This window comes from Magallana gigas, chromosome 5 (genome assembly GCF_963853765.1).
Source record: "Magallana gigas chromosome 5, xbMagGiga1.1, whole genome shotgun sequence".
Lineage (NCBI taxonomy): Eukaryota > Metazoa > Mollusca > Bivalvia > Ostreida > Ostreidae > Magallana > Magallana gigas.
Genome location: NC_088857.1, coordinates 52678712 through 52704407, shown reverse-complemented (window position 1 = coordinate 52704407; position 25696 = coordinate 52678712). Strand labels below are relative to the sequence as shown.

The 25696-nt window shown below is 38.6% G+C and overlaps 1 protein-coding gene across 2 annotated transcripts; it reads right to left on the bottom strand.

Annotated features, from left to right (window-relative positions):
• Positions 1-259: 259 nt before the first annotated feature.
• On the bottom strand, positions 260-25696 carry LOC105325526 (E3 ubiquitin-protein ligase UBR5). Of its 2 annotated transcripts, none has more exons than XM_034447044.2 (50): positions 25528-25696; positions 24444-24570; positions 24141-24214; positions 23847-23978; positions 23231-23405; positions 22868-22927; positions 21905-22139; positions 21246-21463; positions 20808-20930; positions 20133-20504; positions 19768-19913; positions 19461-19591; positions 19118-19239; positions 18642-18764; positions 18258-18369; positions 17843-17997; positions 17386-17577; positions 16788-16869; positions 16412-16534; positions 16032-16185; positions 15773-15918; positions 15324-15516; positions 14891-15131; positions 14691-14782; positions 14136-14282; positions 13835-13956; positions 13176-13402; positions 12700-12866; positions 12336-12516; positions 11937-12104; positions 11537-11642; positions 11182-11316; positions 10907-11059; positions 10680-10793; positions 10174-10427; positions 9651-9882; positions 9129-9318; positions 7865-8995; positions 7159-7284; positions 6711-6924; positions 6377-6556; positions 6196-6265; positions 5794-6071; positions 5199-5329; positions 3952-4170; positions 3435-3663; positions 2970-3095; positions 2300-2444; positions 1282-1367; positions 260-835 (listed from the first exon to the last, which is right to left on the bottom strand). In XM_034447044.2, exons 1-50 carry the CDS (start codon positions 25587-25589, stop codon positions 623-625), a joined length of 8934 nt encoding a protein of 2977 aa, XP_034302935.2. In that variant the 5' UTR covers positions 25590-25696; the 3' UTR covers positions 260-622. The 2 variants fall into 2 exon arrangements, with proteins under 2 accessions (XP_034302935.2, XP_065942454.1); XM_066086382.1 differs by having other exon boundaries at positions 10985-11059.

The window sequence follows — 25696 nt, the reverse complement described above, 5'->3', positions numbered from 1 at the left end:
TTTTCTTTATTAAAGTTGAACACACTACTCATAAATAAACATTGTCCGCCATGATATTTCTCTTTTAACGCCGCTAGCAACAAGTTTCAGGTGTGCAAATCGGGTGAAACGAAAACTAAGGGTTTAGATTCACCTGCGTAATGGGGCCTTTTTATGAGCTAAGTTTGGCTTAAATGAGAAACCGAGGGCTTCTTTATTGCATCTATACAAACGGGGTTATTTCATAGTGTCTCTGCTAATGGAAAACAAAGACAACAAGTCTGGATTCTTTCAGATTTAATCGATACATTATTCAATTATCATCAGCATCTCTTTGCTTTCTACATAAACACACAAACATCACAGATTACATACAAGCACACAGACTCACATATTACATTTATAAGATTTAAAACAAAAAAGATATTGAACACCATGATTAGAACACGTATTTTTCATTTTTCTCTATGAAAAACTGAAGATTTCTTCAAAGGTAAGACCTTGTAAAATCTTTAAAGTACTTTTTTATTCATTCTAAGCTTTCCTCCAGTGCTGAGTAAATCTCAATAACTGTCCTATTCTCACAAATGTGTGCATGTGTCATACTGATAGAGATATGAAATGTGAGTCAGACACACCGAGGCTACACAAATCCAAATGCCTTTGTTTTAATGGCCAGGATGATTTTACTGCGTAGCACCACCTTGGATGAATACAGCGGTATATATAGCCGTGATATACAGGTGTTGGCCGTGGGAAGATGGTCGTCGTCCGCGGGGCGTATTGTGATGCTGGGCATTGGCTGAAATCCCTCCTCACTAGCAGGAAGAGCTGGACTGGATGTCCAGAAGTACACCTGTAATAGATCCAATGGGAGGTCATCAATCAACTCATACCTGAATATTGCTCTTAATCCTTGAATTAGAAGCATTAGCATTATGAGAGGTGCTCTATGTTTCATAAGCCATTTTATATAGTTTGACATAAAAAAAATTATTAAACCAAATTTACAGTACTTAAAAAATAGCTATATGAGATCATCAAGTTGAACCAATAATATTTTAGATTTTAGATGGATTAACCCTGATTATTATGCATCAAACTTCCTATGGTATGTGATTAGAAACATTAAATAAATGTGATACTCCCAAGTCCTAACTTAGAATGTGGTTTTTGCAAAAGTTTTACACATTTCTACAATCCCAAATCATGAACACCTCTTTCCTATTCATCTATCCTCCTCCCATCACAGCCCCTGTGCTCCACCCTAACAAGAGCAGGTAATTAGTAATTAAGTCTTACCATATCTTGTCTTTCCTGGTTGTTCATTTTCTCCACAACGGACCAGAACCATCGCTTAAATCTCTGCACCTTGTCATTGTTCTCACCTGAAAAACATTACAATCAGAGGTTCTTATATACAGGTACAGTGGGGCCTCAGATATCCGGACGCCAGATAACTGGACGCTTCAGTTTACGGACGATTTTATTTGGGAACATATTTTTTATACGTTATTTTGTCTCATTTATCCGGAATTTCGCGTTTCGGATCCGGACGGTCTGTTTTTACCACAAAACACTAATTTACTACTAATCTTGCTTCATTTAATCGGACGGTAAAATTTGATGATACCCTACTCAGTACAAAAGATTACCCCTGTCAATTAAGTTTCACACCTTTTTTACGTGCTAGACCCTCATGAGTAGCTTGTATAAATACACTGACTTCCCAAATCTCTTTCAAAAATTGGAAAATTGCGAAAAAACAGTGTATCACACACATATCACAATTGGACAGAAAGAATTCAGCTAGATTCGGTTATCATTATTGTCCGGTTAATATTTCATGACAAAATAATAAAATAAAGCAGAGTTCTTTATCTCTTAAAAACGTTCACTCTAGCATGTGTTGCTATATGGTATGAAAGGCAAAAAAAACTAGCATCAACACTGGGAGCCATTGCATACAAATACATTATCAATCATGACAACAATAGACACATTTCAGATATCCGGACGCTTCACCTATCCGGACGATTCAACTTGGGAACGAAAGCGTCCGGATAACTGAGGCTCCACTGTATACAATTCAAAATGACTCTTTGTCACCATGTCTGGACTAGGGTGACACCCTTATTAAATTAAAGAATATCAATATGCAGATTCCCAACAATCTGAATTTGACCTTCTCACATGAGTGACCATGTTGATATTCTCTAGGACACCTACTTCCTCTGACGTAGAAAATTAAAAATGAATCAAAAACTTATTTTTAAAATACACCGTTGCTCTACATCTACTCTAACACTGCGACACGTACCGCTCTCGTCATTGAAGGAGGTGTAGCTAATGAGGGTCTGGACATTGATGTCTCCTACCCCATTCAACAGGAGTCTCAGGTCCTCGGCAGTCAGGCCCTCCAGGGAGTTACTGGGGATTACGTCAAACACGCCCAGCTTAATGTGCTGTAACAAATGTAAAGTCAAGTCAGGTACATCCAGCTTATGTGCTGTAATAAATGTAAAGTAGAATCAAACACATCCAGCTTATGTGCTTTTGTGCTGTAAAAAATATAATGTATAGTCAAACATGCACAGCTTTATGTGCTGTTACAAAAATAAAGTACAGCTAAAAGCTGAGGAGAACAATAATAGAGAGAGCAAACAAACAACTTTTTAAAGATGGCCTGAAACAAGAATACGATTCTGAATATATTTCAGTTTTCAATACCTTGCATATGTCAAAACATATTAAAGTGTTAGTTAGATAACTATCAGAAATATCTTTTAATTACAAAGAACACTTTCGTATATATTTATTTATTAAATAATTATTTTTGCTCCTTGAAGTTGATGTCTTTCTCACAATTACGAAAGAAAGGCTTTGATTTTTAGCTCTATTAAAAAGAACGCTCTTTAGTAAAATCAATAAATTTAAAGCCTCTTTATGGTTGTTTTTCCTATAAACAGACTGAAGAAGATGGGAATTACCTTGAGAGCCTTGTCCAGAACTTTGGTCATTCTGAACTCTGCATAGCGCCGCACATAATCATGGACATTTTGGGCGTTGACCTCAATATCATTACCCCCAGGGATCAGTTCCACCTCCTCCCCACCCTATAATCAGTACATGGTCCTCTTTAGTTTAAAACAGACTATTCTATTCGCATGAAAAATTTGAAATGGCATGTTCAAAAAACATAACATGAATATATTTTTACTGTACTATTCAATTAATTTCATTTTGTGCTAAAATTTGAAAACTTCACTTATCAAAGACAGAATTTGCTAGTAAAGTAAGAATCCAGACATACAAATTCTACACTAATGACTCTGTCACAAGAATAACAATGCAATTAAAGCTCCATATGCTTTTCTTTTTATTTAATATATCTACAAATCAACCTCATGAAAGGGCTCCATTTGCAAAGCCCCTGTAAAATTAAAAGTCTTTACCTCCTCTGCTCCAAGTTGTACAAAGAAGTTCATGTCCAAGGCAGCAAAGAGGACGGAGGCGTCTTTGTGCTCAGAGTCCAGGACCAGCTGTCGGAGACTCTCGTACATGACTGGGTCGAAGAAGGCCAGGTCATGCCAGCCAATCTTACGGCCCAGGATGTACTTCAGGACGTGGCGATTCAGGAACAGTGGGCACATCTCATTTTGTAACAAGCAAAGGCCGATTATCCTGCAACAAATTAAAATTTCTTACTGAAAATTTTATTTATCATCACAATCGATGCAAGACAAACACTTTCCAATGATATTTAATTGTTTCTAAAAATTTAAAATCAAAACAGTTTCATTTATCTTTCACATATATATATGTAAATGAACTGTGTCAAATTTGCACATGAACATGTAGTATCTTTCATGGTTAGTAATACATCAAAAACCATGCAATTCCCCATTTCATAGCAAAGTCCAGACTTGAAGACTAAAACAGATCTGTGTATACTGTATTTTGAATAAGTACCTTCCCACATTCCTAAATGCATTGAGCCTCTCAGGAGCACTTTTGCCTGGGCGGGGAGAGTAGAAGCCCCGTTTTCCGGGCTGCCAGAACAGTGGACTGTTATCTTCCAGTTCCTCCTCTTCTTCCACTTCCGCTTTACGCTCTGTCGATTTCTTCTTCTTGTCATTGGCTGACAGATTAAAGATGTCCAAGTCTAAAAGGGCCTCTGCACTCAACTCCCTTAAATGAGCACCATGATCATCAGATTTATCAACTATCATATCAGTATTTATTTTCTACACTTAAGAATCAGCAATAGAAATAATAATTCAATACATTTCCTGTCTCAGCTCTACAATCATACAATCCTATATAATGAACAAAGAATCTAAATGGCAATTAACAATTGCTAAAGATTAAAACTGAACACCGCTCATTAATAGGCACCGTAACAGAGGTATTTAACCCTCCAACTTCATTACACATGATTGCACACCTGAAACTCGTGGCCAACCCCAGTATTCTTTTCGTGGTCTTAGATTTGTGCATGTACTTCTCATTTTATGTGCATATTCTGTTTGTAAATAATGCATTGACCTGTTTATTTGATAAAAGTATTCTCCGGGTTGGAAAGTTTGTAATATTTTATAATTTCATCGCGACCAAGTACCACAGAGAGGTAAAATGTACATCCACACAGATGAGACCTCTGAAGCAAAATAATTTGAACTGTTAAGAGGTCTGTTGCTTATATAGGGGTTGAAAGGACATTGGTGATGAAAGAAAAAATATGGCGGACAATTCCTTTTGCGTGTAGAGTTCAGCTTTAATCAAGTAACCAAATAATAACCAAATACTTTCACCTGTTTAGAATTTTCAAATTTTACGATATTTAACCAAAAAATAGCTTTTAAAAATATTTGAAAGGTAAAAATTGTAAAACCCACGGTGGGATTCGAACTCATGACTTACAGATTCGTAGTAAACACTCTAACTCACTGCGCTACGCTGTTAGATGACAATATTGGGAAAGAAACTACTTATACAACTGCACTTAATTTTATTGTTTATTTCGATAAACAATATGTCACAACATGGAAGTGTCCCATACCACCTTAAGATAGCATAATGCCACTAGAGTTGTTTCCTATGTCTTGTGTGACATGATGATATCTACATACCTCCCATGTGACATGATGATATCTACATACCTTCCATGTGACATGATGATATCTACATACATCCCATGTGACATGATATCTACATACCTCCCATGTGACATGATGATATCTACAGCCTCATCCACCCTCTGTCTCAGTGTCTCCTCAGATGTCAGCATCAGTAACAGCTGGGCGGGAGACAGCTCCAGTAACATCCCCGTAATCTTGGGTGCCAGGGACTGCAAAGCCATTAATAAGATAAGGATTGGAAAAAAATCTATAAACATTCAAGAACCTGCATTCCATGTGTCTTACAGATAAGGCCAAGATATTGAATTTAGTGTATCCTGTTCCTTTACAAACCCTAAATTATATATAGAGATTATCAGTTAGATCTTAACTCACTGAAAATTTTCTTGATTAATTTTGAGTTCTACTTTTTATACTAATCAACTCCTCTACATTTAAGAAAAACACTTATGTCATGAGTAAAGACAGTGATTTTAGTACATGTATTTAAAATGTTTCATAAGGGTTGTCTGACAGGCAAAATTTAAAAATAACAATTCAAATGTTAAAAAAAACAACCCAATTTTTTCCTGCCTAAGAAGCCTATTCATTTTTTTGAGTTTGAAATAGGAAACGTAGTATTCATTAATCTTTGGGCTTATCAATACATAACAGATTAACCAGGGCCTCCTACCGGTTGCAGTGCCCGGACTTTAGGGTAGAGCCTCTCCCCCAGCTGTCTGCGGTACTGTGACACTGTGTCAGGGGCCCCATCCGAGCTGGAGTCCGAGGATGGCGGTCCAGCAGAGCTTGGATTATTGTTGGAGGTAGGAGCGTCGGCTGGCATGTAGAAGGGCGGGGCATCGTAGGACAGGTTACGCCGCGTATCCCTCTCCCTGCTCCTCTGCCTACGTAGACTGGTTCGCTGTCTCTCTCTCTCCCTTTCCCTTGATCTGGCTCTTTGTAGTAAATCTACATAACACATAATATCATCAAATGCAAAGCTCACAATTCGAGAAGCAGTCTTTTTCATTGAAGGAAAAGACTGGCCTCTTATTTTGACGATTACTTTAATCAATCATATAAATGTACATACTGTACTGTAGGTTTTTGCCACCAATCAGCACACCGTCCAGGGAAGGAAGCTTCTCTTGCGACAAAACAGCCTGTTGATATTAAAAAAAATTGTCTACAACTTGTTCACAACTTGTTCCTAACTTATATATAACTCAATCATATTACTAGAAAGAAACGTTATTTAAAAAGACCTATCTTACGTTAGCTATGGCAGTGTAGAAGCTCCGAGCGACTCCACTTCCCTCCCCTGGCTCGTCCTTGAAGGTGACCTTGACCCTATGTACAGCCAGTGGGGGACCACTAGTGTTGGTTCTCCTGTTATACTGAGTGTTCAGTTGTTTGAAAGACTGCACGATCAGCAAATTTCTGTCTCTCTCCACCTGATTTACACAAATGAACAAAATGCTATTTCAAGATAGCTGACTTCTTTCTGTTTTGATATATTAATTAAAATAAAATAAATTTGATTGTGATTACACATGTAAACAATAAAATAAAACAAATTTGAAACAGAGATAAAAACAAAACTCTTACATCTAAAATGATGTCCCTTTGCTGAGAGTTTCGGATTTTCTCCATTTCTCGCCGGAACTTGCTTTCCTTGACAGGGAAACCCCCGAGTTCACTGATGACTGACCCTGGCTCTGAGCCCACATCATCGCAGAAGACACGCCCAAACAGGTCCAGGGCCAAGCGCCAGCGGCCCAGCAACACGTCATGTGACACCAAATTACTGAGAGGATTCATCCTGCAATAATTGACATTAAATGTACATAAAGTTGAAACTTTAAGATGATCATTAGCAATGTACTTAATTTAACTGGCTCTGAATGCTTTCAATGCACTATTCACAAAGAAGAAATTAAATATTTTCATGGCTTTGTTGGAAGTGTAAACTTAATTATCATACATAGATACAAGTCAGCAATTAAAGTTCGTTCTGAGCCATTCATCCCACCCAGAGTGTAGACTGCTGTCTTACCTGACAGGTCCCAGACCTGGGGGGACAGCTGAGGTTTCTATGTCCACCGTGTTACACACATTCTCATGAGCTCCCACAAGATCTAGTCCATTGTCCACAGAGCTTGGGGGCAGAGAGTCATTGTAGCTAAATAGGAAAACAGAATTCAGTGTATTCAGTCTATCAAAAATGTTGTTATTCTAAAGGTCATACAGCACTGGTTTTCCTTTTTTGGTTCCATACTGCAAATTTTGTAGAAATTAAGTACACTGATTTTTTTTTAAATTTTATTTCTAATTATTTTTTCTTTCAAAAGTAATTCTTTTGCAATTCTAAAGCATAATAACTGATAAAATTTCTGTTTTATTCACCTTTTTGTGATATTGAACAGAATAAAAAAGCAGTAAAATTGGTTATTGCAGAAAAATACAGATTCATTGTACATGGTTATTGAGAATAAAATTCTATTTTTAAAAGACAATTCTACAGATGTACATGTACATGCATATTATCTAAGTTGCAAAGTAATGTGGATATGCTTGACATTGAAAATATGCATGTCTCATTTAAATGTAAAAATATATGTATTAGCATCCCCCTTAAAAGATACATACAGTATACAAGTAAAAAAGAAACAGATTAAATAAGTCCTATCAAAGAAAAAGAAATTTTTTTGTGTAAAGAGGTAAAAACTCTCAGAATGCATTGACAGGTGATGGCCTCTTACCTGGCCTGCATGGAGGGTCCATCGCTAGAGGACTGGGGTCTCTGGTCAGCCATCTCCATGGTGGATGGCCCTGGGGTCTGGTCAGGGAAGGGGGCGGAGTCAGACATGCTCTCCGAGGACAGGGACTGTAGGGACCGTGACTCCATCATAGCTCCCTGTAAGGCGTCCATGGACACTCCACTGCTCTCTGTACTACTCTTTGCCAGGGACGAGGTTCCACCAGTACTACACTGTGTTGTAACCCCGGACATCAAGGAGGTCCCAGAGGAATCTGTGGGGAGAGAGCCCATAGACGGGGACTGGGTGTCCAGGCTCCTGTCCTGTGATGATGATTGGGTGTTGGCCTGGCTGACTTGGTCAGCACGCCTGTCCCCTGGTACGTACCGGGGGTCAGGGAGGGGGGAACCAGAATAAGCTGGTCCAGGCACCTGCAGACCTTGGGCACCACTGGAATGTACAATAACACTGGCTTGATTTAACATTTCATGGGACTTAAAAGGTTCTGCACTCTGTCCTGGAAGAGGAATACTGCTGACTAAATTAGTGTCCACACTTTGCTGACTGGCAGCCATCTGAGTGGACAAAGTTTGTGAGGGCGGCTTCACTATCACACTAGCACTGCTGAAAGCTACATCCGGAAGATGAGAAGGTCCGGGCTGATTCAGTGGGGCAGGAACTGTTGCCATGGGTAACGTCCCTGGCTGAATCAAGCAGCTGCCCGGGCGACGCTCAGAGAGAGCCATTCTGATTGGAAGCTTGTCAAACTGGTTTCTGCTGCCAGACATCTTTTGAGCAGACTTCATATCGGATGATGACCTAAAAGGTATCACAGTCTGACGAATCATTCCAAACAGATCTTCTCTCCTGGCATTTGGTTGGAGGAGATGTGGCTGATCAGCCAATGGAAGAGCCTGTACCAATGGAGTTTGAAATGGATCTGGTGGAGGACAGCCAAGGAAGGTTGTGGAGTCAGATCGATGGAAGAATGGATGTTTCCTGCCAGATTTGGTGGTGACATCCGATTCTCCATCCACACTCTCATTGTCCATGGACATATTTGTAACTGGGTCCTCATCATGTTCATCATTCTCATTTTCATCATGATCCCAAGAGATGACAGATATTCCATCTCTACAAATGTTAACCATAAATTGATTCCCCTTTCTCATAGCTGATTCATAATACTCTCTTCTAATAGTTCTATAAATTGTTTTCTTGAATCAATGACAAAACTTTTAAATTTTTACAAACCACTAAAACTAACCTGAAGACATCGGCATCTGTGTCAATACCACTCCTCATGTAATAAATCAAGGAATCAAACACATAGGCCACATGTCTCATGGACGAGATATCCAGACTTGGAAGTGAGTCAGCGTGCTCGTCGTTGTGAGATCTCATCAGGGACAGGGCGTAATTCAGGAATTCTCGACGAGCTAGGTTACCATCAGTTCCTAAAAAGTGGTTACACTTGATTACATCCAAAACTGACCCAACTCAGATCATCACAGTAAAAAATGGTTGACTGTACTACAGTTACAACAAAATTAAAAACCAGAGTACTTATACTGTAGATTCCTATTTAAACAGGAGGTATTAATATTTGCGTAAAATCACAAGAGGTGCTTCTCGTGGAATTTCAAATCTTGCTTTTATTTTTTGTACATTGTAAACTACATGAAACATTGATAAAAAATCAGCACTCGCGATTTTATGTTCTTGCGATTTGATGGAAAACGGCTGAATGGCAGAATTAAGTACGTATACCCATTTTTCATTCACTCACCAATAGCACCAAACCGGGCTCTGCGCCTGTCAAGAGCCTGCAGAATCCGGCTTTCCTCACGGTTGGTACGCTCCCTAAGGTTCCGGACATAATTGGAGTGGAACGGATGATTTGGATTGGCTGGGTCTGTTGTGTGACAGAGGGCAGCACCAAACCTTAACTGTGCCTCTGTGGAGTCCATGATGTCAATCAACCAGTCCCAGGTCAGAGAGAGGTGCATCTCTGTGTAACACTGTTAAAACATGGACATTAGTGGATATGTAGTCTCTGATTTCATATACAACACAAAGGTTTTTACATTGTATGTATGTGCTAATAAAACATTCATACTTGTGTTCATATAACATATTTTAACTTGTGTATTTCATTGTTGTTAACTCTTCTATTTTGTGAGGCTTATTTTCTATGAATTAACTTTCTTTTCATTTAATAAAACAAAACTTTATTAAATTCAACTAATTTAGAGAAATGTATCTGTAAAAATTAGCAATCCATGACATTGTAAATTGCTCATACAGATTACCTGTAAATCACTTGCTTCCTGGTCAGAAATCTCCAGGACTCTGGGCAGGCCGGGAGCCAGGGCGTTGTAGTCCTGTATCATAGTCAACAGGTCCGCCACCTGCCTGACCACCACACTGAAGGCCCGTGCCAGCTGACTGGCCGTGGTCGTCATTGTGACCTGATTCTCCTGGTGATGGTGGACTGTTGCCGTGGTAACTGTGTTGGTTCTCCTCATTGTAGCAGGGTCAATATAAATCAGACCACCAGTTCCCCCTACAATAGAATATCATTGTCTACATCTATAGTATAAATAATAATAAATGTAACCCTGACCTTTACTATAAAAGGTCAAAATAGATGCATCTATGAATGGGCTAATAAAAAAGATGATGTACAAATGGAAAAAGTGATAAAGTGTTTCCCCTTTACAATTTTTTTGTGAAAATACTTTGTCCAAGCTAGTTTCACACAATCACAATACAAACACTGATGACATGATATTTGACGACCCTACAGGTCACTGACCTGTGGTGGTAGTGGTTCCCGAGGCAGGTGGGGGTCGGGCGGCGGGGGTCTCCCTCTGTCTGATGGCCCATTGCATGGTCTGGGGAGCCTGTAGTGTCCTCTGTCCATGTGAACCTATAAAACCAATATACAACTTATTTCATAGGACCCAATCTTAATTACTGTTTTCCTGATGTGGTAAACAATAACTAAGATCTTTTCCAGACTGAATCAAATGCACTAAGGACCTGAAGTATGACATCTCTCCAGCTGTTCATCGATGTAATTTATATCGTCTGCATCATTTCCTTCATTACTCTGCTCACCCTCACTTTCGTAATCTTCTTCCTGATTGGACGATTCTCCGGAATCCTCAGAAAAGTGGGCCAAACTTCCCAGTCCTGAACATAAAAACATAAATCAATAGCTGATTGATAATCTTTAACCAAGACAAGCTGTTCATTGTGCATCCACTTAATTTTGCATACATTACATTTAGTTCATGTAGAAACAAGGGCATTACCTGCATCAGATCCTGCTGTTGCCGCAGTAACAGCACTCCGCTGCACGCTGACGTTGTCTTGGTTGCTATGACTACTCTCACTGTCACTCTCTGACTCGGCCAGTAGATCAAGGTCCATGTCACTCTCAGCAGCACCTGAAACAAACCACTCGATACAGACCAGTTTCCAGGACAACGACCTGCTAAATGCCTAATGTTGTGACAGTTTATTACTGCTCAGATAGCAAATCAAGTCAAATGATGCCATCATATCTTCCAGTTTGTGCATAAGGACACCCCACAATTGATACAGAACAATTAGTATTTATTGATAAATAACGAGTCTATGTAGCAAGTTTTGTTTTAATTTTCTGACCTCCTTCATTGTCCACCTGGTCCTGGTCGGAGTGTTCCGATTGGTGGTCATCTCGATCCTCGTGATCCGACTGGTCATCGTCACCACCCATTCCTTCTGCAGCCTCCTACAAGTTGCACATTCATAAGTTTCTTATTTATCAAATTAAATTCATATCAAATATTTTTTTGCTTTAATCAAAACAGCCCAAAATGTAAATTATAAAATGGTAAATTCTTAAATGCCTGTCTCAACAAACTATACCAGTGAGATAAGGTCATTTCAAATAAGACTTCAGGTATATAAAGGTTAAGAAGATTAATGTATCTGCTGATTTCTGATGCCTTTTGCATCTGTTAGAGCTCAGTCCATTTCTACACTGGTTAAATGACCATCACTCGGCCCTCAGTGGTGATCCTACCTCCTCCTGCTGCATCATCTCATCGTCCTCCCGATCCTGACCGCCCCTCTGGGAGGCCTCACTCTGGGAGATGCGGGGGTGGGAGATATAGGACACCGAGTGGTTTTCTGAGTCAGCAGGGTGGGACCTGGGGGGCAGGGGATCAATGTTAAAAATCTCCTCGCTTCCCTGTGTAATATCAAGATTATTTGATTATAAGACTTGGAACAGTTGTTGAAAGTAATGCAACACATTTCATAAAGTTGTTTTTAAAATTTTTTTATAACATTTGCCTAAATTTTGTCAAAATTACATGGCATATCTTTGCATATACTTGACGAGATGGTATCAACGTACAGACTCCATAACAGTAAATCACACCAAAAAGCTAGAACATGTACTTAATTCCAGAATACATACCTGAATGGCGTCAATGTTAGCAGTGGCCAGGGTGAATGGGGCAGTGGGGCGAAGAACCCCCATCCTGACCGGGGCAATCAGAGAATCGGCAATCTCACACAGCTCCTCGATAGCAATAGTGATCAGCGCATTGAATGCTCGCTTACATCTTACCAGGGGCTGGCAGGCTGTGATGCTGGAACTGTGAAGGGATCAGCAAATGTTAATTGCTAATACCGAGTTATTATGATAAACTTACTAATATAAAAACCCAAATACTGAGTTTCATATAGAGATAAATCTACATACTGAGCTTTATATCAAGATAAATCTATAAATAATTATTAAAGCAATCATTGGTAATAAGTTAAAGAGAGGTGCTTACCTTTTCTTTTTGTTTGTTGCTGGTGTCATCTCGATGTTCAGAACAACAAAGATCCTGGCCACGGACCTGATAAACCTGCGAGTCACGGTCCTGGCCTCCGCCTTCCTTCCCTCGACGTTGTCGTTCTGCATTTCTCTGATTAATGTGGTCAACAAGGTATCCAGCATCTGTAAAATACACAGAGAACACACACTTCATTATATGCTGCAAGTTCACACATGTTAATGTATTAAGAATATTTTTGAATATAACTCTTTCATCACAAGAGTTGAAAGTTTTCATCTACAAGCAATAAACAAGTAAATCTTAGCAAACATGAGCTTAAAAGCAAGTGAAGTTAAAATAAGACAGTAAAAAGTGCATCTGGTAACATAAAAAACTAAAAATAAGGGGACAGTTAAAGAGTTATGCAATTATGGGAGTTAGTTATCACCAGCTTAGCCACTGATTATCAAACAGATGAGCACTTTTCTCACCTCTACGCTGCACTTGACCAGCAAGGTGTGGGTGAACTTGTCCAGTCTGGCTGTCCCACTCTGACTGTCCAGGTATAGCTGGTCCTCGTATACTACGTCTGGTGAAACGGTTCCCTTCATCCCGCTCCTGATCATGGACTTGACTGCTGTCCAATCATTTAGGATACGCTCCAGCGAGCGCCGACTGAATCGTGGAGGTTCAAGGTCATGCTCTGGCATCTCAGCATCTAAAGTCAAAACGATATATTTCTTATAAACAGGGAACTCCAAATTCAGATAATGGTAACCATTTTATTTAATCACACATTACATTGATATGATCGGATACTAAAAAATTAAGTTATGGGGTTGTTTGCAAGATTTATATATATTAAAAGTTCCCTCAGACTTGTTCAATAATTATTTATTGTGGGATCATTAGGAATAATGATGGCCAAATTACTTGGTTGGCAAGTTTTTCAAATGTAATGGGGGGTGGGGTAATTTTGCGATTTTTATTTTGCTCATCATAAAAAATGATTGCATTTCGTAAGATGTAGTGGATAATCATTCATGGCTGAGTATTACCAATAAAATCCATGAAAACAGCCATCACAAATCCCTTGATTCCAAAGTACATGTAACACTATGTGACAAAAAGGCCTTATAGGTATACCAACCTGGATCCTGGGGGATAGCCTTTCTGGAGGTGGGGACCCGTGATCGGTTTGGGCGGTACTGCCTCTGTTCAATTAGCTGTCTACCCACGGTCTGTACCAGGAACAGCAGAATGTTCTCTCCCCTGTTAAAACATTAAAGATAATGAAAATAAATTCTCTTTTGATAAAACATAGAGGGAAAATCGAAAAATAGTTGATTTAAAATGTCTTAAATAAGAAAAGTTTCATTGATAATTTAACATCAATAAAAAAATCCAATTTTAGTTAACTGTCCTCTAACAAATGATTACATCCGACTGACCTGCTGTTGGGCAGCTTGACCAGGTCTGTCTCTGTCAACAGTCGGTTCAATAACTCAAAGCGAGGCTGTTGTTGGCCGGCAATCAGCGCCTTACATTTACATTTCTCCCAGCAGTCACAGTAAGCTGTCGGAGAGGTCCGCTTCATTCTAAAGTGACATGTAAATCAGTGTCAATTTGTTGGAAAAACATTCTCAATCTTTATGATTACAGCTAAAACAGCCTAAATAGAAGGTAATGATTTTACAAGAAAAGCCTCTGCTTGAAAAGCCCCTTGAATGTAAGCTTTGTAAAATAATCATTTTTTTTCTAATATGAACTCATTTAAAGTGTTCCATATTAAAATAAAAAATGTATTGCAATCCCAACCAACGTCCGTTTTTAATACATGTAATAACTCAACACCTATATAATAAACTGTTGTACAAACTTCTAATTCAATAGCTTTAAACTACTGTTTCTCTTCCAGTACTTATTTACTTCCATTCTTAAATACTGATTTTCGCTTTAAAGCTGTTTAGTACCATTATTGAACACTGTTTCTGTCCTTCACTTACTTGCAGTCGTGTCCCCTGTGACAAACGCGGGCACACTCGGTACAACAACACAGGGACCCCACCAGTCCACATGTCTTACACTCAAAGATATCCTGAACAAAACAATACAAAATAATTAGCAAACTGATGAATATCTCTCAATCTATCTATATCTATTTATAATGGAATTCATTTTACACCTTTTATTAACTTAATCTCACCTGTTTGATGTGTTCCCTTCCCGTCCAGGTAAAACTACAGGTGTCGTTACAACATAACATCTGTAGGGGGGAGTTGTCCAAACTAGAGCCTGTGGGGTACAGCATCTGCATAAATGTGGCACGGTCCAGCCAGCCCGACTCATTTGTGGCTACCCTCTTAGCAGTGTCCAACACCACTAATGCTGCTGCATAGGAACAGCTGCGCACCGCCTGCATGAACACCGTGCAACCATCTGCATTCCTGCAAAAGAAGTCAAGAAAAATTTTGTGGATCTTTTATAATTTAAGGAATCCTGAAAGAAAATAATTTACAGGGAATTTTCCCGTAGTTTCAGGAAGTTTAAGATTTTTTTAGCTTTAAATGAAAATGTTGACATGATAAGATCAAAAGGACCATTAGAAATAAGAGCACAGATTGATAAGCTCCATTGACCTTGCTGAGAGCAGTTCCACCAAGTGGCGCTGTAGCTGTGGACAGTCACACAGGAGGCGGAGAATGGCCATGGCATTGACACGTCTCTCCTTCTCCTCCAGTTTGACTGGCGGGATGGACACCGTGCTGAACTCCCCAGACACCAGGGGCGCACCCAAACCACTGGATGATGACTGGCGCGAAATGTTGTGCTCTGAAAGATAGAGGTGTTTATACTTATTAATGCTATTTACATGTATGACTATAGCTAAAGATATTAAAACTTTTTCGATGCAAAGGCATCCTCTTCTAAAAATCTGAAGATTGGAATTTACAATACAGTAAGAGTTAATTATACCCATCATAAAATAGTTGGATAGTCAGAACATTCATGGTGCTCAGATACTCAATGAAAATAATAATTCACAGGTATGTTAAGTGCTACTGGGTTACTTAGAAAAGCTTCGTACCTTGCTGCAGGGTGTCATAGCTTGGTGGGGGATCAGGGGGCCACTGTAGGGTGGGTATGGACATGTCTTCTGACTCTCTCACATCAATACCACTGACAGCTCGAGCAGCTGACGAAGCTCGCTTCATCATTTCCCTCAGGCTCACACTGTAACAACAAACCATTTTTGTGTAACCATATCTTATATTTTAACACATTTCTGACATAATTATTCAATTCACAGGTCTATTCAGAATATTTGAGAGTGCTTGAATTCTGACCATCTAGAGCTGGGGTCGCTGGTGCGTGACTGGATGGCGTTGAGCGCGTCCACAGCACTGCTGACAGCATTAATGGCCTCCAGGGCGGAGCTAAAGGAACTACTGCTGGTGGTGGCGTTCCCAGGGGCAGCAGCCGTGGACAGTGGGACAGGCTCTGTGAGGAGACAGCAATTGTAGACTGTAAACTAACTATATCTGGGACAATTTATCCAATATCTAGTCCTTCTAATTAATGACTGGTTTGTTGTAAGAAATATTTCTGATTATGAGATTCTAACGAATGTAGCAAAATTTTCTCACATCTGAATAGCAAGTATAGTAAGGTAAAAATCATTGGCATAAAATCCAAGTTCCAGTTGTTAAAGGTTTTGTATATTTACCCTGGTCATAGTCTTTGTTTGAGGTGGGGGCACACATTGCCACACACGTGTGGAGGATGTTCCTGTTCCCATCACAGTGCTCCTTTGTAATGTCCTGCTGCATCTTCTGACCAGCAGCAGAGTCTGAACAATATTATTAAATCTAAAGAGTTAAAGTTTTCAGAAACATTATCTTAGTAAAACATAAACAATTTACCAGACAAGTAACATATACTGCATGAAACAACATCAAATCTAAATGCATGAAATTTCCCTCCAGCCTAAATCAAGGACATAAAGTGAAAATTTAAGTAACAATACTAAATCTCTGAAAATTGAACAGTATGTTAAGCTTGCACTGATCTCAACAGACAGAGTGACTCCAGCAGAGACGTACCTTGCTCCTGTTCCAGAGACAACAGAATGGACTTGACCTTCTCTACGTCACAGCGCAGAATGTGTGGTATCAGGGACTGGTGCTGGAGGTAGAAACAAACACACAATGCAACAAGTGTCAGTCATTGTTAAACATTTGTATTTAAATGAGTATTTTTTCAAACATTGTAAAATAGCTAAAGCAAGAAAGTGGCTGAACCTGTTATGCATGATTAAATATGTAGTTTTTTTCACAACAATATATATTCGCTATCTTCATTATCACTTGATATCGCAGAAAATAAAACAGAAATTATGTTGTTGTAATATACTTCAAAAATCTTATAAAATGCATAAACTGACATACGCAAATATAAATGTTTACAGATTTTCTTCATTTCTGTAAAGTTTGCAACAAATGAAGAAAATTGGATATACATTAGATGGTGATGGGTTTTCATACATTAAGATTGTGAGTGCATTAGATACAATGTAAACTGTGAACATCATCAACTGAAATATTATCAAAGAGCAAGTCTACCTTCAGGGCACCTTGGTCTATAGAAAGTTTTTATCTGAAGATCTGTTTTACCATGTAGACTGAACAATTTTGTCCTCACCTCTACGGCCAGCACTAGTACACAGGCCTTGTTCTTCAGGTTGTTACCCACAGGGTTCAGACACTGGACCCGGATTCCAAGCGCACGGACCGGGGGCAAGTTTAACCACAGAGGGTCACGTATGCCCTCTGCACAGTCCTTGGCCAGGGGGTACAGGGCCCCATTCCCATCCTGTAACTGGACCAGCAGCTCCTACACAATAGCCAATCAAAAGTCAGCCACGGTCAAACAACAACCAATCAAAAATCAGCAAAGGTCAAATAAATCAACACTGATATATAGTAACCATTCTGAATCTCTCACAAACTGCTAAGGCCTTAGGTTAGTATTTAGCATGAAATATTACATTGTAAATAATCATTTTTATATTGAGAGTCTTCTCTTAATTTATTTATAAAAATGAAGTTGACTTGTTGATCACGTGAATAACATGTGTTCTTTTTTGCACAAAACTTACATCTCCTGTGTTGTGTAAAGTAATGTCGCTACGGTTTTCACCAAGAAATGTCTGGGCATCTGTCGGAAATGTGGCATCCTGTTCCACCTTCCCCGTCGTCAAATTGTAGATGGTGTAGCTCAGCCGTGATCCAGATCTGGCTATCAGGTGTATACCTTTTAAACAATATAAATTTATCAAAATAAAGCGATGAAAATTTTGATATACTTTGTTTTCATGGTGACGTAATTTTGTTGGTAGCAAGTTCTATTTTGTAAATGAATATTAAACAAATATTTGTATATATGTTCGTGGTGATGGAAATTCATGGGCTAGGGTTACCCACGATAACCACAAACATTGGTGGCCGAAGAACAATGATGATTCCACAGTAAACAAATAACTGAGTTCTAATAGATTGACCTCTGACCCTCACCTTCACAATCAACAGCTACTGCCAGTATCTGACCACTCTCTGTCAGGGTCACCTTCTTTGGAGTCTTCTGGAAACAGTCAGGCAAGCGGGGGGCATTGGCACTCTTCAACACCTGTACCATCAAAAGCACTCATAATCAAAATCAGTTCACTATATCAAAGTTTTAAACCAGCACACAACCTACTGTATAGAATATATCTGTACATGTAAACACTATTCTATGTGACCTTGAACTTAAATGAGATTATGTTGTTGGTTTTTGCTAAAAATAATGATTAATCAACCACATTACTTACATTTTGAATTCATACTTCAAATAAGGTATTCATGTAAGTAACTTTTACCTGCAACTACCTGTCTTATAGTTCTATAACCTGTCCTCACCTGTAGCTCGTCCTTCCTGAGTATCCGACAGTCCTGTAGCATGCTGACTGGGTCCTCCCTCCCAAGTCCCGAATCCAGGGCATCCCGGGACTGGAACTTGACCACAGCGTAAGCTCCGTCTACCTGTCAACAGAGGAAGGGGAATTAGTCAACAGAGAGAGACAAAAGTTATCAGTCAGAAGATAAGGATAGGTGTTATAAGTAAGGTTATTAGAGAGGGACCAGTTTTTGCTCTGTGATGTGTACCAAGGTACAAGTTGGGTTTTTTTTCATTTGATAATTTGACAACATACAAGGAATCACGTAAATAAACATATCATTTCTTGCTTGTGAAAAACATTTAGAGAAACCAACTGTTGCTTACAAGTACATTCAGTTGACAAATATATGTAGCTTGATTTGGGAAAATTTACAGAAGTTGCCTATTTACCCAACTTGCTAAGTCTCACCCCCTTACACAGAAGCACTCTTCTTACCTTTACAACTTTGCCCATGGGCACAGTTTTGACATCCTCCACAAATATAACATTTTTCAGTGGCCAGTTTTCCTCATCCTTTTTCTCAAAGTCCTTTAATGGAGTTGGTGCCTTTTTGCGCTCTAAGAATTACAATATAGTTAAGCACTTTATACTAATGAACAACCTTCTTTATTAGCTCTGAAGGATGAAAAATTCTTCACAACCTTAAACATTTGTTAGTTAATTTTGTTTTAGCTTGTTGAATTTTTAGTGCTGATAATAAAGTGGTACTAAACAATGTCTGAAGCATATACATGTACAAGTCAATGGTTCTATCTACATGTACAAATAAGATACTTACTGAGTGATGTACTGATGAGCGTGGGGCCGCTATGGTCACTACAAGTTGACGAGTCTGGAGAGGGGGGTGGGGGCATGTCTGGCTTCACATCACAGGATTTCACCTCAATCTTCACCTCAGGTTTGGGTTCTCTGTAAAAGCCCAATGTTGCAATGCTTAAACTTAATGTTTGCTTTTTGATATTGATTTCAATTCACATCATATAAGAGAAAAAATGAAATATTTTCAACCAACAATTTTGAAATCTGCTGCACAGTTTTGATATATATAAGTACCTACAGATGTGGTGGTACATGAGTACACTTACAGAGGGGTCTGTTTGAGGATTTTGAAGCGACACGTATCAGACAGTGACCAGGCACTCTCCAGCAGCTGACCTACTTTTGGGACACCATCGACCGTGGCAAAGGCCAGGGCTCCACTGTGGTACATGGGTGAACTCCTCAGGCAAACCTGTGGCATCAATGATACAGGGTCAATTAATGGACACTTCAATTACTGGCACATGAAATGCTTTCTATATCAAAATCTAATTTTACAAATGCATTGAAATAAATTTTTTGGTATACTAAAATCAAACCAATTTAAACAGTGTAAAACTAAGTTGTATTAGAACACTGGATTGTAAGTCTGGGAATCATCAATAGAATTAACCATCAGCCATTAACTCACCAGCGAGCCAGCAGCCATATCACTGCAAACAGATCCATCTTTACTCTTCTTTTTCTTGGTTTTCTCTAACATTTTTTTCCTCTGTCCGAACGGCATGATTCCCCACCAGTAGAGGGCGCTACTCTCCAGCCTGGCACAGGTGTACAGTGAGCATGTGTGGAGAGAGACGATCTTGTCCGTTTGGAACTCTGGGAAGGTCTGAGCTGGGTGTTCTAGTTTGGAGGCCACACTGTTCAGGGTGTCATCCACCCAGGTGGCCACTTTGTTGGACTCAGTGAAGACGGAGGCTCTCACCCCACAGGCAGACAATCCCATGATCCTCTCGTTCTGTAGACCGAGTGGAATCACCTTTGGATGACGAATACTGGGATTCTGTAAAAACAACACAACACTGGTCAGTATTACAAAGTAGTAGTTCTATCACATTCTCTGTAGATATCTGCTTCTTGTAGTTTAATTTTTGATCATCTCAGCATTGACATGACAAATTTCCTAATTCCATATATGTGATCAAGCTGTGTCATATACTACAGCTTTAATCAAAGTCATATATGCACCAGAGAAAAGTCAGATACTAGGCTAAGTAGTATTCTTATTGCTGTTCATCATGTTTGATGCTCTTATCATCTATTTCATAAATTACAGTAATATACAATGCATTTCTGTGGATCTTACATCATGCTGTTTGTATGGTTCTGCCTCATTCCATTTCCAGCTGTACAACTGTCCATCTGTTCCCACAGCAACCAGGTCAGAGTGCATAGCAGCAATATGGGTGAAGGTCGAGTGGGTTCCATCCTACAATGATTGAAGTGTTAAGTAAAGCAGTTGGAATGGACATCATGACCTATACAAGAGTCTACGTGAAAATTTCTTCATTATGTCATTTATCAATTACAATTTTGATAACAATTAAACAAATTCTAAAGTAGCAAAATTAATTTCATATAAAATGTAAAATAAATGTATAAAGAAAGGAAAACATCTATATTCCGTAAAATCCTGGTCCTTTCAAAAAAATATTCAATAAAAAAAAAAATCAATAAGTCACTAGTTTCTGATTGTCAATATAAGTCTTTCAATTTAGTAAAGATAATAGATTACGCAATTCACCTTCTCCATCAGGAAATGCACGTCGTCCCCAAAGTTGACTGGAGTCTGTGTGGGAAGTGCCTGTTTTTTCAGGTTCTCTCCTTCCAACAAGGAATCGGCCTTGTCACGCTCCAGTGACTTCAGCGTTTCGTCTCTCAGTGTGGTGTCCAGGCGTCTACGATCTCTGATGCGGAATATCGACTCCCTGCTCTCTCTGTCTAAGTCACGGTCCCTGTCACCTGCAATGAATATGTTGAAGTACATGCATAGGTATCTCAAAAATATCTCAATGAATAAATATGATGGCTACAATCTTAACTTTGTCCTAGAAGGTGCTCTGAGGTAACCAGTTATTATAACATATATTAAATTTAACTGTTTTTCAGTGTGTGGTACTTAAATGAATAATCACATATACTGTTGAATCTTTTAAGTTTATGGGGGCCACTTATCTTGCATAACAAACCATTTTTAAGACACTTTGGGATGTAATTAAATGGCTTTTCCCCATGTGTATTTAGTGAAGACTGCGTTTTTATTATCCATAGGTGATTTTAATTCCTTGGTATGAGGTATCCATGAACTTAAGGAAAATTAAACCCCACAAATATTACTGATTCCACAGTTGTGACATTTAGCTTCTTCAGTGAAAGACAGATTCCCTTTTGATTATCACCAACCTAGCCTGGGACGGGTGCTGGACGCCCTACTTCTGAGTGTGGAGTACCCAAACACGTCCTCATTGTACATGGTGTCTGCGTCAATGATGACGCTGGGGTGCTCCGAGTGCATCCCACCGTCCAGGAGCGAAATCAGGTCGTCAGGCATGTACGAATCCTGACTGTCATCATCCTCCACCTCACCCTCATCATCACGACTCAAGAGATTGTTCACTGCCTGGTTCACATCCAAGTTCTGTCAAAAATCAAAACAACACCTCAGCGTGACAAAAAGCAGCTATAGAAATACTATGATATATTCTAACAATGTTCAGAAACTCAGGTGATTGTTCACTGCCTGGTTCAATCAAGTTCTGTCAAAAATCAAAACAAAGCAACATAAAGCAGCAACAGAAATATCATTTGTTCTGACATTGTTAAGATTCTCCAGAGATTGTTCATCACCTGGTTCATTTCCAAGCTCTGTCAAAAATCAAAACCAAACCTCGTTGGAAACAAGGCAGCAAAAAATATTTTCATACTGACAAATTGCTTCAAAATATTAAGCAACAGTACTGACTATCAAACCAACTACATTTCTTGTTACAAGATGCCATTTAGCCCAAATAGTTTACCAAGTTCTCAGTGAAAACTTTAGTTCAACTTAGGTTTCAAACAAACATTCTTAAACTTTATTTCTGAACCAAAACTTGTGAAATTATGATGAAAGCATTGTGATATATCGTAGATTCAAAATTGCTCAAACTTTTAAATCAAGAATTATTCATTTTGTCAAACTGCTGCCAAATGTTAAGAAACAGTTATTCAACCATCCATCACAACTGTACATGTAACCCTAGCCTCTCTCTGAATTCTACATAATTACAGCAGTTGATTCAACCATCTGGAGATTTGTTACAAAGGTTTCTGCACTTATAATCTAAGACTTAAAAGAAAACATTTTTTTAAGATAAACAAACTTACAGTTCTTTGTAATTCTCTAATGATCAAATTGCGAGACTTTCCTTGCAGGACCACTTGACACTGAAAATAAACATTCACATCTAGATAACATATTAAAAGATCAAATTATAATAATTGTAAAAGCAGGTACCATGTCCTACAAGTTAGTCATACACATGTTCATCACATGTACTAGTATATCATATATCACTAAATCAAGTTTTGTTCCCAAAAATATATGTAACTTAATTAACAAATTGTCTTTAACACACTAAATAAAGAGAATGTCAGTTGACTTTCTGATTATTCAAATGTTGAGTAATGAAGAAAACAATCCTTTTAAGACCCATTTAAACATTACAATGTTAGTAGCTACTCCCTTACCTGACTTATCAGATCCTCTGGTACAACAGATGCAGGCACAAGGGGTCTACTCCCCACAATGACCCCTGACCTTCGACCTCGGCTGACATGAACAGTCCTCTGCATGCGGCTGTAGGCCGGTTGACTGCGGGTGGTGGTGGACCCTGTTATTGTGGTGGTGGTGCTTCCCCAACGTCTACAAATAGAGACCACACATACAAATACCAGGCAGGATCTTACACAGTGTCAATGTTACTATTCAATAGTGTGAAAAACTCCTTAGTTACAAATGCTAACAGGTTTGAATCAAACAACTGAAATGAATTTGAGGTATAACCCTGAGGGAGTGGGGACTTATGACACACACTGTGGAAGGATTTCATTGTAGACTCACCCTGTGGTGAATCTTCCTATGGGTGGACTTTTGTCTTGCCCTGTGGTTGAATATAACTTTGGCTCACCTGTGGGTGGATCTAGCTTTAGACTTACAGTGGGGGATCTGACTTTAGACTCATTACTTTAGACTCAACCTGTAGGAAGATATGACTTTTGTCTTACCCATACGAGGATTTGACTTTTGTCTTATCCGTGGGAGGTTATGACTTTCAGACTCACCCTGTAGGCAGATATAACTCACCCTGTGGGAGGATCTGCACTAGACCCCAGCACATCAGAGACCAGGACCATTGGACTCTCTACCACCAAAGAGCTACTCCTGCTGGGGATTCCCGAAGTCCTTTCACTGCGCTCCGGCCGGCTCACAGGCTTACTGCAGCAAAACAAAAACACACATTTGATAACATTTACGAAGTGTTTAATACGTACAAAATTTGTTAATAAATAAAGGGCATGAGTGTTATCAAATGTCAACGAATTATATTAGTGTACAATAAAAATTTGTCAATACATTGGTGGGTTTTTTTAAACTTACGATTTTCCATCAGACTTGTTCAAATCTAGTTTGTCAACAGCAATACCATACGAGAGTCTACAGACTCGCCCATCCTGAAACCATCAACATATTTATTTATCACATTACACAACTTAGTTATCTCATGTCAATGCATTTTTTCCACATAACAATAAACTTATGGATCATATATCAAGCTTCCCTTATATATAAATTCTTGTTTCAAGACAACTCAACCATACTGTTGTGATACATGTACATTAAATATTAAAGCAAATAAATTGATTGTGCATTTTGTTCCTGAAAATAAGATATCAGACAAACCTCCAACAAGAAAGCCATGTAGTTGGGCCCCACTGCGCATTGTGTGACTGTCACGTTTGTGAGGGCGCTGAAGGCAGGTGGACTATTAAAGCCATGATGGCTGATCCTCTCGGCTACTTCTCTAATCCTAAAATTATATTACAGATTTCATCTTACTGCATCCAGACATCTTATTGTTAAGAAGTCAGAATCTTTATTAAATAGTAATTGCTCTTTATGAATAATTTCAATAACGTGAATTTTCAAAATGAATTTCAATCAACTTTCTGCAGATCAAAAATGTAGGTGACTGGGCTGCATATTCTCTTGTCAATGAATAACAACAACTTTTAAATGTTAATTGTCGATGTCCTAAAGTCTTCATTTATATAATCTATCATGAGTCATTTTATACTATTATTATGTAACAACAAGAGCACAATTATATATCACAAATTCCAATATCTTTGTGTTATTAATCAAATGATGTTAATGATTTCTGACTCATGATAAACAAAATATGTGATCTCTCTCTATAATCATCGGTGATGTTATAATTAACAAACTAGTAAAAGATGTTATATAATATTTAAAAGTTGCATTCTTCTTATCTCAACCAATTATTAGACACAATATATCTCTCAAAAGACACATTGAAAATCAAGAAAAACAGATTTTTCCTTGATTTCAATAAATTTACACTGTAGACTTGTAGCATTACACAATGTAGAATTGTAGAATTATCATGACTGGGAGTTTCATAATGAATTTAACTGCTAGATTTCAATTCTGAATAGAAACCAGACGTCCAGAATGTACATGGCCTCCGACTTGTAGGAGGACGTGTCAATGGTTATATACATAAATATGTTCACCATGTATGGTCATTGGCCAATACCTTTCAGGAATATTCGTTTAGGGAACGTCCTGACCCCAACATACACAACTTACAGGCGCTAAAATAATTTGATCTACATGGTTTTTATCATGAAATTCTTGAAATGTTCACAAATAATTTATTATTTAAACCGGACGTTCTCACAACACATGCTCGATTTTCATAATTTTTGTTCTCTTCGCTCTGATCTTTTCCTGCTGTTCTTACCTATCGTTGAGCTGTGTATCGCTTCCAGGGAGTGGATGGACCACACAATGTATTGATGTCATGTTTCTGCCTTTTATTTAACTAAATATATTTCAAATTTGGCCGATTATTAAGATTTTATTGTCTTAAAGTTTCTCTCTCAACCTTCCAGAGAGACGGCCATTTTCTC

Coding starts and splice junctions, on each gene's coding strand:
- LOC105325526 (XM_034447044.2), bottom strand. CDS start 25,589: ATGACATCAATACATTGTGTGGTCCATCCACTCCCTGGAAGCGATACA. Junction 19,914..20,132: donor ATATGGCTGCTGGCTCGCTG/GTGAGTTAATGG, acceptor TTGATGCCACAG/GTTTGCCTGAGGAGTTCACC. Junction 8,996..9,128: donor ACAGATGCCGATGTCTTCAG/GTTAGTTTTAGT, acceptor TAACATTTGTAG/AGATGGAATATCTGTCATCT.